The sequence below is a fragment of the Lithobates pipiens genome, unplaced genomic scaffold (assembly GCF_037356315.1).
Source record: "Lithobates pipiens isolate NorthernLeopardFrog02 unplaced genomic scaffold, aLitPip1_a1.2 Scaffold_27, whole genome shotgun sequence".
Classification (NCBI taxonomy): Eukaryota; Metazoa; Chordata; class Amphibia; order Anura; family Ranidae; genus Lithobates; species Lithobates pipiens.
In genome coordinates this window covers 40,390,002-40,406,708 of record NW_027507788.1, presented here as the reverse complement: position 1 = coordinate 40,406,708, position 16,707 = coordinate 40,390,002, and the positions used below count along the sequence as shown (strand labels likewise).

The 16,707-nt window shown below is 50.2% G+C and overlaps 1 protein-coding gene across 2 annotated transcripts in view; it reads left to right on the top strand.

The window, feature by feature from the left end:
* The window catches only part of LOC143933803 (FXYD domain-containing ion transport regulator 6-like), a 196,869-nt gene that overhangs the window by 165,060 nt on the left and 15,102 nt on the right, over positions 1-16,707 (top strand). For both annotated transcript variants that reach the window (XM_077456857.1, XM_077456856.1), the window contains exons 4-5: positions 2,387-2,461; positions 5,800-5,839. In XM_077456857.1, the coding sequence (XP_077312983.1) occupies positions 2,387-2,461; positions 5,800-5,839 (115 nt within the window). The remainder of the gene's footprint in view (positions 1-2,386; positions 2,462-5,799; positions 5,840-16,707) is intronic.

Here is a 16,707-nt window from a genome sequence, read left to right as displayed (position 1 = left end):
CAGCAGCGCACAGCGTCTGCTAAGAGCTGTCAAAGGTTGGACATAGACATTCTATCAGTATGGGGCATAGTTCAAGAAATGGTTCAAGACTCTTCAGATCTGCTGTATTTTTCTTTGGCCCCGCTCACGCCTGAGCGATTTTCTGCTTGAGCTTGTGGCTCTAAAATGCTCAACAAACCAAATCCCATTCATTTCAATTGCCCCTGTTGACATATAAGCACTCTGTCGCCTGAAGCTAAATTCCTGTCACTCAAAGTACATGAGCTTCTTTTTGGCAGATTGGAGGCAGATTGGGCCCATTTACTTCAATGGGAACACCTAAAAATGTGCGACATGAGCATTTTACTAGCATTTTGTCACACATTTTCTGCTCAAATAGCAGCTCTCCTGCTCTTCCACCAAGTACTTTCTATTGGCTAAAGAAAAGGCCTGAAGCTGAAAGGCTGCATTTACACCTGAGTCATGTTTTTGAGTATTTTTCAGCTTTGTCATCCGCTTTTAGTTATTTATTTATTTTACTTTTTTTTTTTTGTAAGTGATTAAGGGTTAGGGTTTAACGGTTGGGGGTTAATTTATTTACTTATTGTTTGTTTATTTATTTATTTTGTTAGGTTAGGGGTTAATATTAGGGTTAAGGATTAGGGTTGGGGGTTAATAACAGGGTTTAGGGGTTAATGTTAGGGTTAGGGGTTAGGGTTTAGGGTTAGGAGTTAATAAGGGTTGTGGTTAGGGTTTTTTTATTTATCTATTTTTATTATTTATTTATTTTCACTAAAATTTTCACAAACTTTTTAATTAAGTGTTTCAATGCATCTCTATGGAACAAAATACACTTCAAAAACACACCAATCTGCCCGATTCGAGCTACAAGAAAAGCTTCAGAATTTTTTTGAGCTTCAGCCATTTGGCTTCAGGTCGACTTGTAGTGAAGATGTGAACCAACTCTTTAGAGATTAATTGATTTTTTTCTCTTGCAGCATTTGGGAGCTTGGAGCTTCGAGCTACAAAATGCTGAGATGGGAATGGGGCCTAAAACATTTGTAATACACATCTAAAAACGCTCAAAACCTCTCAAGTAAAAACACCTGAAAGTCGCTCTGCTCAGGTGTGAATGCAGCCTTATGCCGCGTACACACGACTGGACTTTTCCAAGGACTAGGTCCGACGGTCTTTCCGACAGACTTTCGGCAGAGTTCTGACGGACTTCCCGAATGAACGGACTTGGCCACACACAATCACACCAAAGTACGACGGATTCGAACCTGATGACATACGACCGGACTAGAATAAGGAAGTTCATAGCCAGTAGCCAATAGCTGCCCTAGCGTCGGTTTTTGTCCGTCGGACTAGCATACACACGAACGGATTTCTCGGTCCGGCGGAGTTCCGGTGGAAAAATTTAAAACATGTTCACTTTCAAAAGTCCGCCAGATTTTTGGCAAGCAAAAGTCCGATGGAGCACACACAAGATCGAATTGTCAGACGGACTCATTCCGTCGGACCTTTGCTGTCAAAAAGTCCGGTCGTGTATACGCAGCATTAGCGTACAATGCCACAAAACTGTACTCAAGATACAACATTTATGATTTATGGTGTCCTCTTACCAGTATGTTACCAATATGCATGCATTCTCCCCTTGCCCTTACCTACTCAACATCTGTACCAAGCTGTAAAGTAAGCTGCAGGTATCCCACTGCTCTGCTTCAGGTACATTATAAAGGGACGCCTGCCTTTACATGCACATGAACTTTAATGGCATCCCAGTCTTAGTCCATAGGGTTCAGTGTTGAGCTATAACAGCTTCAACTATTCTGGAAAGGCTGTCCACAAGGTTTAAAAGTTTGTCTATGGGAATGTTTGACCATTCTTCCAGAAGTGCATTTGTGAGGTCAGGCACTGCTGTTGGGTGAGAAGACCTGGCTCACAGTCTCTGCGCTAATTCATCCCAAAAGTGTTCTATCTGGTTGAGGTCAGGACTCAAGCTCCACCACCCCAAACACACTCATCTGTGTCTTTTAGGACACTCCTAAACCTTGTGGACAGCCTTCCCAGAAGAATTGAAGCTGTTATGGCCAACTCAATATTGAACCCTACGGACCAAGACTGGGTTGCCATTAAAGTTAATGTGCGTGTAAAGGTGTTTTGACAATATAGTGTCTGTGTCTTCAATTCACTTTGTGTGGCGTGCTGGCTCTCACCACCGCTTGTTCCTGGCCTCGCACATTCAAAGAATGAAAAGGAGCTCCAAACAGACATGTACTTTCAGATCAAGAACAATCCACCTTCTCTGTTGTGTTTTTAACCACAAGAGAGTTTTTTCATTGATTCTCTTTTTGTTACAAGTGACACTTCCAAAATCTGATGTCTTGTATTTATTTCTATGCAGATTATGAAAGCTTGCGGATTGGAGGACTGGTCTTTGCAGTGGTCCTGTTCTTACTGGGGATTCTACTGATTCTGAGTAAGTGTAAATGTGTACACTTCGTTTTTTCATATCTTCTGCCACATGACCACCAGAAACACAGAGTCCTATAGATCTATATCACTTTAAAGTCCACCTCCGGCCCGTGTATACTCACGTTTTGCTTGCAATCCTAACCCTCTGAAAGATGGGATCATGTTTACTTATGTTTGATGCCATCCTCCTCCTAATGGGACAGTGTTTGGGCTTGTTTGCCTGGCTGGACTGTGCACCTTGGGAGAAGGTCCAATGCCCCCATACCCAGAAGTGCCCGGATTATTGCAGCAGCTCCAGTGGACAATCAAACCGATGGAAGAGCGAAGGGGAATATAAGAGGGTTGTGGATGTGGACTTTAAAATTACTCTAAATAAGCAAAGTGACAGTCTCTTTAAAAGTACTCAATAGGAAAAGCAGCAACTCTCTAGATTTTTATATATATTGGGCTGGGTTACACTTGACTTTTGCCCTGTAAAGCAGTAAGGAAATACCCTACCACACTGTTGGGCACATTGTAAGGCCACCAGGCAACCTCCTCAATAGAATTCTATGCACACATTTTAACATATTTTATAAGAAATGTCATCATATGTGGTATATGACACTAACATTAAATCGGGAGTCCGCCGGGAGTCCGCCGTTTTTTTTTTTAAAAGCCAGCAGCTACAAATACTGCAGCTGCTGACTTTTAAAATAATGACACTTACCCGCCCAGCGCGCCCGCGATGTCGGCACCCGAAGCCGATCTCTCAATCGTCTCTCGGGTACTGCCGCCACCATCTTGGGTATGGGAATCAGGAAGTGGAGCCTTTCGGCTTCATTTCCCGGTTCCCTACTGCGCATGTGCGAGTCGCGCTGCGCAATAAGGATGGTCCCCGCTGTCTCTGGGATCCGTGTGTTTCCCAGCAGGCAGTGGGGGACCTTCGGAAAAGGGTGTAGATTCTGCGGAAAGGGGCGTACCTTCTGCAGAATCTATGCCAGAAGTGGGTGCAGATACCTGTACTGTACAGGTACCTGCACCCCCCTCCCCCCTGAAAGTTGCCAATTGCGGCGCCGGAGGGGGGGAGGGTTCCAATGAGTTGAAGGTCCACTTTAGGGTGGACCTCCGCTTTAAACACAAACAACTGAAGCATAAATATAGTATAATTAGCCAAATGTATGAAAAGCTGCTCCTAGCATATAACAGTACGTTTCCCTTCAGTGGATATGCATAGAGACGTCCCAAACACCACACACCTAGCAAAACCATTAGTAAACAGGTGAAAGCAATATAAAACAGTGATGAAAAGCTGACCGCACTCCAAGGATGTAGCAGATGAATAAAGTTTATTGAATCTTCAAAGCATGTAGATTACAAACATCATAACTCCACAATATGGACAGAGGACTGTTAACGCGCTTTACACAAAAACATGCTTATGCCGCGTACACGCGGTCAGACTTTTCGACTGAAAATGTGCGATCGGATCGTGTCGTTGGAAAATCCAATTGTGTTGTCGGAAAATCCGATTGTGTGTGGTCTCCATGGGACTTTTGCCGCTGGAATTTCCGACACACAAAGTTTGAGAGCTGGATCTAAAATTTTCCGACAACAGAATCCGATCGTTTAAATTCCGATCGCGTTTAGACAATTCCGATGGACAAAGTGCCACGCATGCTCACAATAAATCACGAAACGAAAGCTATTGGCTACTGGCCCATTTATAGTCCCGCCGTACGTGTTGTACGTCACCACATTCGGAACGATCAGATTTTCCGACCACTTTGTGCGACCGTGTGTATGCAACACAAGTTTGGGCCAAAATCCGTTGAAAAAAATCAGACGGATTTTGTCGGTGGAAAGTCCGACCGCGTGTACAGGGCATAACTCATAACTGATAAAAATTATTTCTATGTGTTTTTTCTTTTTATTTGTATTATTCATGCCCATGTTGATGTTTTTTAAGATTTTATTCAGTCTGTGTGAGGGCTGTGAGTCACCAATTGTAATTAGCTGTATAGTGATTATTCAAGCTGCTTTCCGACAGGTGCACTTCAGTTATGATTAAGCACTTATTTGTGTGAAACGCGTTCATTGTCTTTTGTCTGTCAGAGTTGTGATGTTTGTAATCTACATTCTTTGAAGACTATACATTTCATTCATCTGCTACACCTTTGGAGTGCGTCCACCCTTCCACCACATCATATTGTCGCGATCACAGATCAGACCGGCGCCTACTGATGTGTGATGGGGCTGATCGCACATACACCTGTCTGGAGCAATGTTTCCTTTCTCTTAAACAGGTGAAAGCAGCCTTAGCCTGCTTCACTCAAAGCCACGCCCCCAACGTGTTTCACACCACAAGGCTTACTTATGGAGGCTTTTTTCTTTCTAGACCTATGTTTTTGGCATATTAATGTGTTGACATGGGCCGTATTTCGAAATATCAACAATCTGTGCATTTAAGTTCTAATAATAGCTCAAAACAAAGTTGGCCATTTCATCAAATAGAAAATATTACATGTCTGTGAGTTCTTCTTTTATTTTGTGAATGTGTGTATATGTATGTGTGTGTATATATATATATACATATATATATATATATATATATATATATATATATATATATATTCATACTGTATATATTAATAGTAAATGATGCTCAATTTCTTTTTTTTCTGGGCTTAGTAAGTTACTTAGGTTAGATTCTATATTTTTTACTTTAGTCTTAAGCCCTATACACGCTATCCATTTTTCTGCTGAGTTTTTCCTTCAGATTTACCAAAACCATATAATATGAGGTCAAACCTTAGGAGTTTCAGTTTGTATGCAATCAGGCAGGCCCTTCTACTACATGGTTTTGGTAAATCTGAAGGAAAAACTCAGCAGAAAAACTGATAGTGTGTATGGGGCTTTAGTCTTTGTAAAAAATATTTTGGTGTTTCAATACTGTACCGCTTCTACAGATTGTTGTGTACTGTCCATGAGATTATTATATGCACCAAGGCAGGCCATAGATTATGCGATTTTTCTCTCCTGCAACCACGGGTAGCAGGTATGAGAAATCACTTGATTCCCGTGGAACTATTGTGTTCTCTTGGGGGGGGGGGGGGGGGGGGGGAGCTGTTGCGAGGAATCGCCCATGCCAGGAAAACAGTGATTATCGCTACAACTTTGGTACAGTCAGCCTGCCCATAAATGGTTCAAATTATCTATGGCCAGCTTAACAGTAGCATTTTCAGAACAAAATTGTCTTGAAATTGTAACTGTTATTGCAAACAAAAAAGTACTCAACTGTGTTGTTGCAAGTGATCTAATATGGTTACAATCACCTCCTAAATATTGTGTATCTTTTTGCAGGTCGGAGGTGCAGATGCAATAATCTTAACCAAAAGCAAAGGTAAGCCAATATATGAGCTGCATTGTCTAGAATGGGATGCTAAGCCAACAAACACATTTTAGAATTCATAAATCTATACCTGTTATGCACATACATATACATTGTATACATTACATGTATTGCACATATATATTGTACATAGGGTTGCCACCTTTTCCGCAAGCCAAACCCGAACACTTTAGCAGCACATGGCAAATTTTTTGAGGTATGCACTATAGGATTTTACTGAAACTACTGGTACCGTCCACTGCCCTACTGACACCATCCACTGCCCTACTGACATGTCTACTGACACCATCCACTTCCCTACTGACACCGTCATCTGCTCTACTGACACCATCTCCTGCTCTACTGACACCGCCCACTGCCCTACTGACACCACCCACTGCCCTACTGACACCGTCCTCCGCTCTACTGACACCGTCCACTGCCCTAATGACACCGTCCTCTGCCCTAATGACACCGTCCCCTGCCCTACTGACACATCTACTGACACCGTCCACTTCCCTACTAACACCGTCCTCTGCCCTACTGACATCATCCACTGCCCTACTGACACAGTCCTCTGCCCTACTGACACAGTCCTCTGCCCTACTGACACCGTCCTCTGCCCTACTGACACCGTCCTCTGCCCTACTGACACCGTCCTCTGCCCTACTGACATGTCTACTGACACCGTCCACTTCCCTACTGACACCATCCACTGCCCTACTGACACTGTCCACTGCCCCACTGACACTGTCCACTGCCCCACTGACACTGTCCACTGCCCCACTGACATCGTCCACCTCCCTCTCCACAGACTCCCCTTCCCTTATATCAGTCCCCCCCCTCGATTAGATCTGGGAACCCATCCATCAGTGTCCCCTGCCCCAAAATACCCCCATTGGACTGCCTTACCGAGAGTTGCTTCGAGCCAGGAAGTGTGGGAGCTGGAGTTTGGGGGTGGAGCTCCTGTACTGTAGTGCTGTTTTGCTTCCTTGTGTGGGGAGCCTTGGGAGAAGTGTGTCGGAAAGACACAGCATTCAGGACACATGTGCACTCACTCACAAGGTTGCTGTTAGCAATTATTGGGGTCCCATACAGCTATACACATGGGGCCCCCATCCCCTGAGGAGGCAAAGAGGTGGGGGGTGAGAAAGGGAAAGGTAAGAGGAGGAGGTGAGAGATGCGGTGGTGAGAGAGAGGAGGAGGAGGTGAGGTGTGAGAGAGGAGGAAGAGGTAAAGGGCGGATAGCGAAAGGGGGAAGGAGGTAGGAGAGAGAGGGGGTGAAAGTGAGGGTGGGGTGAGATGGTGGGGGTGAGATGGTGGGGGAGAGGTGGGGGGTGCGAGAGAGAGAGAGGGGGGGAAGGAGAGGAGGAGGGGAGAGGAAGAGGAAGGGGAGCCGACACAGAGGAGGAGTGACACAGGAGGAGGGAGGGGTGACACAGGAGGAGGAGGGGGTGACACAGGAGGAGGAGGGGGGTGACACAGAGGAGGAGGGGGTGACACAGAGGAGGAGGGGGTGACACAGAGGAGGAGGGGGTGACACAGAGGAGGAGGGGTGACACAGAGGAGGAGGGTGACACAGAGGATGAGGGGGTGACATGGGAGGGGGTGAACCAGAGGAGGACGGGTGACACAGAGGAGGAGGAGTGACACAGGAGAGGGTGATACAGAAGAAGCAGGGTGACACAGAGGAGGAGGAGTGACACAGGAGGGGGTGATACAGAAGAAGCGAGGTGACACAGGAGGGGATGATACAGAAGAAGCGGGGTGACACAGAGGAGGGGGGAGTGACACAGAAGAAGCGGGGTGACACAGAGGAGGAGGCATGACACAGGAGGGGGTGATACAGAAGAAGCGGGGTGACACAGAGGAGGGGGAGTGACACAGGAGGGGATGATACAGAAGAAGCGGGGTGACACAGAGGAGGAGGAGTGACACAGGAGAGGGTGATACAGAAGAAGCAGGATGACACAGAGGAGGAGGAGTGACACAGGAGGGGGTGATACAGAAGAAGCGAGGTGACACAGAGGAGGAGGAGTGACACAGGAGGGGATGATACAGAAGAAGCGGGGTGACACAGAGGAGGGGGGAGTGACACAGGAGGGGGTGATACAGAAGTAGCGGGGTGACACAGAGGAGGAGGAGTGACACAGAAGAAGCGGGGTGACACAGAGGAGGAGATACAGAAGAAGCGGGGTGACACAGAGGAGGGGGAGTGACACAGGAGGGGGTGATACAGAAGAAGCGGGGTGACACAGAGGAGGAGGAGTGACACAGGAGGGGGTGATACAGAAGAAACTTGGTGACACAGAGGAGGGGGAGTGACACAGAAGGGGATGACACAGAGGAGGAGGAGAGACACAGGAGGGGGTGATATAGAAGAAGCGGGGTGACACAGAGGAGGAGGAGTGACACAGGAGGGGGTGATACAGAAGAAGGAGGAGGAGGAGTGACACAGGAGGGGGTGATACAGAAGAAGCGGGGTGACACAGAGGAGGAGGAGGAGTGACACAGGAGGGGGTGACACAGAGGAGGAGGAGTGACACAGGAGGGGGTGATACAAAAGAAGGAGGAGGAGGAGTGACACAGGAGGGGGTGATACAGAAGAAGCGGGGTGACACAGAGGAGGAGGAGGAGTGACACAGGAGGGGGTGATACAGAAGAAGCGGGGTGACACAGAGGAGGAGGAGTCACACAGGAGGGGGTGATACAGAAGAAGCGGGGTGACACAGAGGAGGAGGAGTCACACAGGAGGGGGTGATACAGAAGAAGCGGGGTGACACAGAGGAGGAGAAGTCACACAGGAGGGGGTGATACAGAAGAAGCGGGGTGACACAGAGGAGGGGGAGTGACATGGAAGGGGGTGATACAGAAGAAGCGGGGTGACACAGAGGAGGAGTCACACAGGAGGGGGTGATACAGAAGAAGCGGGGTGACACAGAGGAGGAGGAGTCACACAGCAGGGGGTAATACAGAAGAAGTGGGGTGACACAGAGGAGGAGGAGTCACACAGGAGGGGGTGATACAGAAGAAGCGGGGTGACACAGAGGAGGAGGAGTCACACAGGAGGGGGTGATACAGAAGAAGCGGGGTGACACAGAGGAGGAGAAGTCACACAGGAGGGGGTGATACAGAAGAAGCGGGGTGACACAGAGGAGGGGGAGTGACACGGAAGGGGGTGATACAGAAGAAGCGGGGTGACACAGAGGAGGAGTCACACAGGAGGGGGTGATACAGAAGAAGCGGGGTGACACAGAGGAGGAGGAGTCACACAGGAGGGGGTAATACAGAAGAAGTGGGGTGACACAGAGGAGGAGGAGTGACACAGGAGGGGGTGATACAGAAGAAGCGGGTGACACAGAGGAGGAGGAGTGACACAGGAGGGGGTGACACAGGAGGGGGGTCACACAGAGGGAGGGGGGGTGACACAGAGGTGGAGGGGCGACACAGAGGAGGGGGGTCACACAGAGGAAGGGGGGGTCACACAGAGGAGGAGAGGCGACACAGAGGAAGGGGGGTGACACAGAGCAGGAGGGGCGACGCAGAGGAGTGGGGTCACACAGAGGAGGAGGGGTGACACAGGAGGGGGTGATACAGAAGAAGCGGGGTGACACAGAGGAGGAGGAGTCATACAGGAGGGGGTGACACTAGGGTTGCCACCTTTTCGTCAAGCCAAACCCGAACACTTTAGCAGCGCCGGCAAATATTTTTTTTTGTAGTACATTAAATTCATTACCACTGTACATTGCAATGAACAGCATTTTTTTATGTTGTATACACTATACATATAGTTTTGTGAGCAAATAACATTTCTGGAGGGGGTGATGGGTGCAGTATGTACAGGAGAGGAGTGTGGAGGGGGTAATGGGTGCAGTATGTACAGGAGAGGAGTGTGGAGGGTATGATGGGTGTAGTATGTACAGGAGAGGAGTGTGGAGGGTATGATGGGTGTAGTATGTACAGGAGAGGATTGCTATGATGGGTGTAGTATGTACAGGAGAGGATTGCTATGATGGGTGCAGTATGTACAGGAGAGGAGTGCTATGATGGGTGCAGTATGTACAGGAGAGGAGTGTGGAGGGTATGATGGGTGCAGTATGTACAGGAGAGAAGTGCGGAGGGTATGATATGGGCAGTATGTACAGGAGAGGGGTGCAGAGGGTATGATGGGGGCAGTATGTACAGGAGAGAGGTGCAGAGGGTATGATGGGTGCAGTATGTACAGGAGAGGGGTGCAGAGGGTATGATGGGGGCTGCATGTACAGGAGAGGAGTGTGAAGGGTATGATGGGTGCAGTATGTACAGGAGAGGGGTATGGAGGGTATGATGGGTGCAGTATGTACAGGAGAGGAGTGTGAAGGGTATGATGGGTGCAGTATGTACAGGAGATGGGTGTGGAGGGTATGATGGGTGCAGTATGTACAGGAGAGGAGTGTGGAGGGTATGATGGGGGCAGTATGTACAGGAGAGGGGTGTGGAGGGTATGATGGGTGCAGTATGTATAGGAGAGGGGTGTGGAGGGTATGATGGGTGCAGTATGTACAGGAGAGGAGTGTGAAGGGTATGATGGGTGCAGTATGTACAGGAGAGGGGTGTGGAGGGTATGATGGGTGCAGTATGTACAGGAGAGGAGTGTGAAGGGTATGATGGGTGCAGTATGTACAGGAGAGGGGTGTGGAGGGTATGATGGGTGCAGTATGTACAGGAGAGGAGTGTGGAGGGTATGATGGGTGTAGTATGTACAGGAGAGGATTGCTATGATGGGTGTAGTATGTACAAGAGGGGAGTGCTATGATGGGTGCAGTATGTACAGGAGAGGAGTGCTATGATGGGTGCAGTATGTACAGGAGAGGAGTGTGGAGGGTATGATGGGTGCAGTATGTACAGGAGAGGAGTGCGGAGGGTATGATAGGGGCAGTATGTACAGGAGAGGGGTGCAGAGGGTATGATGGGGGCAGTATGTACAGGAGAGAGGTGCAGAGGGTATGATGGGTGCAGTATGTACAGGAGAGGGGTGCAGAGGGTATGATGGGGGCTGCATGTACAGGAGAGGAGTGTGAAGGGTATGATGGGTGCAGTATGTACAGGAGAGGGGTATGGAGGGTATGATGGGTGCAGTATGTACAGGAGAGGAGTGTGAAGGGTATGATGGGTGCAGTATGTACAGGAGATGGGTGTGGAGGGTATGATGGGTGCAGTATGTACAGGAGAGGAGTGTGGAGGGTATGATGGGGGCAGTATGTACAGGAGAGGGGTGTGGAGGGTATGATGGGTGCAGTATGTATAGGAGAGGGGTGTGGAGGGTATGATGGGTGCAGTATGTACAGGAGAGGAGTGTGAAGGGTATGATGGGTGCAGTATGTACAGGAGAGGGGTGTGGAGGGTATGATGGGTGCAGTATGTACAGGAGAGGAGTGTGGAGGGTATGATGGGTGTAGTATGTACAGGAGAGGATTGCTATGATGGGTGTAGTATGTACAAGAGGGGAGTGCTATGATGGGTGCAGTATGTACAGGAGAGGAGTGCTATGATGGGTGCAGTATGTACAGGAGAGGAGTGTGGAGGGTATGATGGGTGCAGTATGTACAGGAGAGGAGTGCGGAGGGTATGATAGGGGCAGTATGTACAGGAGAGGGGTGCAGAGGGTATGATGGGGGCAGTATGTACAGGAGAGAGGTGCAGAGGGTATGATGGAGGCAGTATGTACAGGAGAGGGGTACAGAGGGTATGATGGGGGCTGCATGTACATGAGAGGAGTGTGAAGGGTATGATGGGTGCAGTATGTACAGGAGAGGGGTGTGGAGGGTATTATGGGTGCAGTATGTACAGGAGAGGCGTTATTGAGGGTATGATGGGGGCAGTATGTACAGGAGAGGGGTGCAGAGGGTATGATGGAGGCAGTATTTACAGGAGAGGGGTGCAGAGGGTATGATGGAGGCAGTTTGTACAGGAGAGGGATGCAGAGGGTATGATGGAGGCAGTATGTACAGGATAGGGGTGTAGAGGGTATGATGGGTGCAGTATGTACAGGAGAGGAGTGTGGAGGGTATGATGGGGGCAGTATGTACAGGAGAGGGGTGCAGAGGGTATGATGGGGGCAGAATGTACAGGAGAGGGGTGCAGAGGGTATGATGGGGGCAGTATGTACAGGAGAGGGGTGCAGAGGGTATGATGGAGGCAGTATGTACAGGAGAGGGGTGTGGAGGGTATGATGGGTGCAGTATGTACAGGAGAGGGGTGCAGAGGGTATGATGGGGGCAGAATGTACAGGAAAGGGGTGCAGAGGGTATGATGGAGGCAGTATGTACAGGAGAGGGGTGCAGAGGGTATGATGGAGGCAGTATGTACAGGAGAGGGGTGCACAGGGTATGATGGAGGCAGTATGTACAGGAGAGGGGTGTAGAGGGTATGATGGGTGCAGTATGTACAGGAGAGGAGTGTGGAGGGTATGATGGGGGCAGTATGTACAGGAGAGGGGTGCAGAGGGTATGATGGGGGCAGAATGTACAGGAGAGGGGTGCAGAGGGTATGATGGAGGCAGTATTTACAGGAGAGGGGTGCAGAGGGTATGATGGAGGCAGTATGTACAGGAGAGGGATGCAGAGGGTATGATGGAGGCAGTATGTACAGGAGAGGGATGCAGAGGGTATGATGGAGGCAGTATGTACAGGAGAGGGGTGCAGAGGGTATGATGGGGGCAGAATGTACAGGAGAGGGGTGCAGAGGGTATGATGGGGGCAGTATGTACAGGAGAGGGGTGCAGAGGGTATGATGGAGGCAGTATGTACAGGAGAGGGGTGCAGAGGGTATGATGGGTGCAGTATGTACAGGAGAGGAGTGTAGAGGGTATGATGGGTGCAGTATGTACAGGAGAGGAGTGTGGAGGGTATGATGGGGGCAGTATGTACAGGAGAGGGGTGCAGAGGGTATGATGGGGGCAGAATGTACAGGAGAGGGGTGCAGAGGGTATGATGGAGGCAGTATTTACAGGAGAGGGGTGCAGAGGGTATGATGGAGGCAGTATGTACAGGAGAGGGATGCAGAGGGTATGATGGAGGCAGTATGTACAGGAGAGGGGTGCAGAGGGTATGATGGGTGCAGTATGTACAGGAGAGGGGTATGGAGGGTATGATGGGTGCAGTATGTACAGGAGAGGAGTGTGAAGGGTATGATGGGTGCAGTATGTACAGGAGATGGGTGTGGAGGGTATGATGGGTGCAGTATGTACAGGAGAGGAGTGTGGAGGGTATGATGGGGGCAGTATGTACAGGAGAGGGGTGTGGAGGGTATGATGGGTGCAGTATGTATAGGAGAGGGGTGTGGAGGGTATGATGGGGGCAGAATGTACAGGAAAGGGGCGTGAAGGGTATGATGGGTGCAGTATGTACAGGAGAGGGGTGTGGAGGGTATGATGGGTGCAGTATGTACAGGAGAGGAGTGTGGAGGGTATGATGGGTGTAGTATGTACAGGAGAGGATTGCTATGATGGGTGTAGTATGTACAAGAGGGGAGTGCTATGATGGGTGCAGTATGTACAGGAGAGGAGTGCTATGATGGGTGCAGTATGTACAGGAGAGGAGTGTGGAGGGTATGATGGGTGCAGTATGTACAGGAGAGGAGTGCGGAGGGTATGATAGGGGCAGTATGTACAGGAGAGGGGTGCAGAGGGTATGATGGGGGCAGTATGTACAGGAGAGAGGTGCAGAGGGTATGATGGGGGCAGAATGTACAGGAGAGGGGTGCAGAGGGTATGATGGGGGCAGTATGTACAGGAGAGGGGTGCAGAGGGTATGATGGAGGCAGTATGTACAGGAGAGGGGTGTGGAGGGTATGATGGGTGCAGTATGTACAGGAGAGGGGTGAAGAGGGTATGATGGGGGCAGAATGTACAGGAAAGGGGTGCAGAGGGTATGATGGAGGCAGTATGTACAGGAGAGGGGTGCAGAGGGTATGATGGAGGCAGTATGTACAGGAGAGGGGTGCACAGGGTATGATGGAGGCAGTATGTACAGGAGAGGGGTGTAGAGGGTATGATGGGTGCAGTATGTACAGGAGAGGAGTGTGGAGGGTATGATGGGGGCAGTATGTACAGGAGAGGGGTGCAGAGGGTATGATGGGGGCAGAATGTACAGGAGAGGGGTGCAGAGGGTATGATGGAGGCAGTATTTACAGGAGAGGGGTGCAGAGGGTATGATGGAGGCAGTATGTACAGGAGAGGGATGCAGAGGGTATGATGGAGGCAGTATGTACAGGAGAGGGATGCAGAGGGTATGATGGAGGCAGTATGTACAGGAGAGGGGTGCAGAGGGTATGATGGGGGCAGAATGTACAGGAGAGGGGTGCAGAGGGTATGATGGGGGCAGTATGTACAGGAGAGGGGTGCAGAGGGTATGATGGAGGCAGTATGTACAGGAGAGGGGTGCAGAGGGTATGATGGGTGCAGTATGTACAGGAGAGGGGTGTAGAGGGTATGATGGGTGCAGTATGTACAGGAGAGGAGTGTGGAGGGTATGATGGGGGCAGTATGTACAGGAGAGGGGTGCAGAGGGTATGATGGGGGCAGAATGTACAGGAGAGGGGTGCAGAGGGTATGATGGAGGCAGTATTTACAGGAGAGGGGTGCAGAGGGTATGATGGAGGCAGTATGTACAGGAGAGGGATGCAGAGGGTATGATGGAGGCAGTATGTACAGGAGAGGGGTGCAGAGGGTATGATGGGTGCAGTATGTACAGGAGAGGGGTATGGAGGGTATGATGGGTGCAGTATGTACAGGAGAGGAGTGTGAAGGGTATGATGGGTGCAGTATGTACAGGAGATGGGTGTGGAGGGTATGATGGGTGCAGTATGTACAGGAGAGGAGTGTGGAGGGTATGATGGGGGCAGTATGTACAGGAGAGGGGTGTGGAGGGTATGATGGGTGCAGTATGTATAGGAGAGGGGTGTGGAGGGTATGATGGGGGCAGAATGTACAGGAAAGGGGTGTGAAGGGTATGATGGGTGCAGTATGTACAGGAGAGGGGTGTGGAGGGTATGATGGGTGCAGTATGTACAGGAGAGGAGTGTGGAGGGTATGATGGGTGTAGTATGTACAGGAGAGGATTGCTATGATGGGTGTAGTATGTACAAGAGGGGAGTGCTATGATGGGTGCAGTATGTACAGGAGAGGAGTGCTATGATGGGTGCAGTATGTACAGGAGAGGAGTGTGGAGGGTATGATGGGTGCAGTATGTACAGGAGAGGAGTGCGGAGGGTATGATAGGGGCAGTATGTACAGGAGAGGGGTGCAGAGGGTATGATGGGGGCAGTATGTACAGGAGAGAGGTGCAGAGGGTATGATGGAGGCAGTATGTACAGGAGAGGGGTACAGAGGGTATGATGGGGGCTGCATGTACATGAGAGGAGTGTGAAGGGTATGATGGGTGCAGTATGTACAGGAGAGGGGTGTGGAGGGTATTATGGGTGCAGTATGTACAGGAGAGGCGTTATTGAGGGTATGATGGGGGCAGTATGTACAGGAGAAGGGTGCAGAGGGTATGATGGGGGCAGAATGTACAGGAGAGGGGTGCAGAGGGTATGATGGGGGCAGAATGTACAGGAGAGGGGTGCAGAGGGTATGATGGGGGCAGTATGTACAGGAGAGGGGTGCAGAGGGTATGATGGAGGCAGTATGTACAGGAGAGGGGTGCAGAGGGTATGATGGAGGCAGTATGTACAGGAGAGGGGTGCAGAGGGTATGATGGGGGCAGTATGTACAGGAGAGGGGTGCAGAGGGTATGATGGGGGCAGAATGTACAGGAGAGGGGTGCAGAGGGTATGATGGGGGCTGCATGTACAGGAGAGGAGTGTGAAGGGTATGATGGGTGCAGTATGTACAGGAGAGGGGTGTGGAGGGTATGATGGGTGCAGTATGTACAGGAGAGGGGTGCAGAGGGTATGATGGAGGCAGTATGTACAGGAGAGGGGTGCAGAGGGTATGATGGGGGCAGTATGTACAGGAGAGGGGTGCAGAGGGTATGATGGGGGCAGAATGTACAGGAGAGGGGTGCAGAGGGTATGATGGGGGCTGCATGTACAGGAGAGGAGTGTGAAGGGTATGATGGGTGCAGTATGTACAGGAGAGGGGTGTGGAGGGTATGATGGGTGCAGTATGTACAGGAGAGGGGTGCAGAGGGTATGATGGAGGCAGTATGTACAGGAGAGGGGTGCAGAGGGTATGATGGAGGCAGTATGTACAGGAGAGGGGTGTAGAGGGTATGATGGGTGCAGTATGTACAGGAGAGGAGTGTGGAGGGTATGATGGGGGCAGTATGTACAGGAGAGGGGTGCAGAGGGTATGATGGGGGCAGAATGTACAGGAGAGGGGTGCAGAGGGTATGATGGGGGCAGTATGTACAGGAGAGGGGTGCAGAGGGTATGATGGAGGCAGTATGTACAGGAGAGGGATGTGGAGGGTATGATGGGTGCAGTATGTACAGGAGAGGGGTGCAGAGGGTATGATGGGTGCAGTATGTACAGGAGAGGAGTGTGGAGGGTATGATGGGGGCAGTATGTACAGGAGAGGGGTGCAGAGGGTATGATGGGGGCAGAATGTACAGGAGAGGGGTGCAGAGGGTATGATGGAGGCAGTATTTACAGGAGAGGGGTGCAGAGGGTATGATGGAGGCAGTATGTACAGGAGAGGGATGCAGAGGGTATGATGGAGGCAGTATGTACAGGAGAGGGGTGCAGAGGGTATGATGGGGGCAGAATGTACAGGAGAGGGGTGCAGAGGGTATGATGGGGGTAGTATGTACAGGAGAGGGGTGCAGAGGGTATGATGGGGGCAGAATGTACAGGAGAGGGGTGCAGAGGGTATGATGGGGGTAGTATGTACAGGAAAG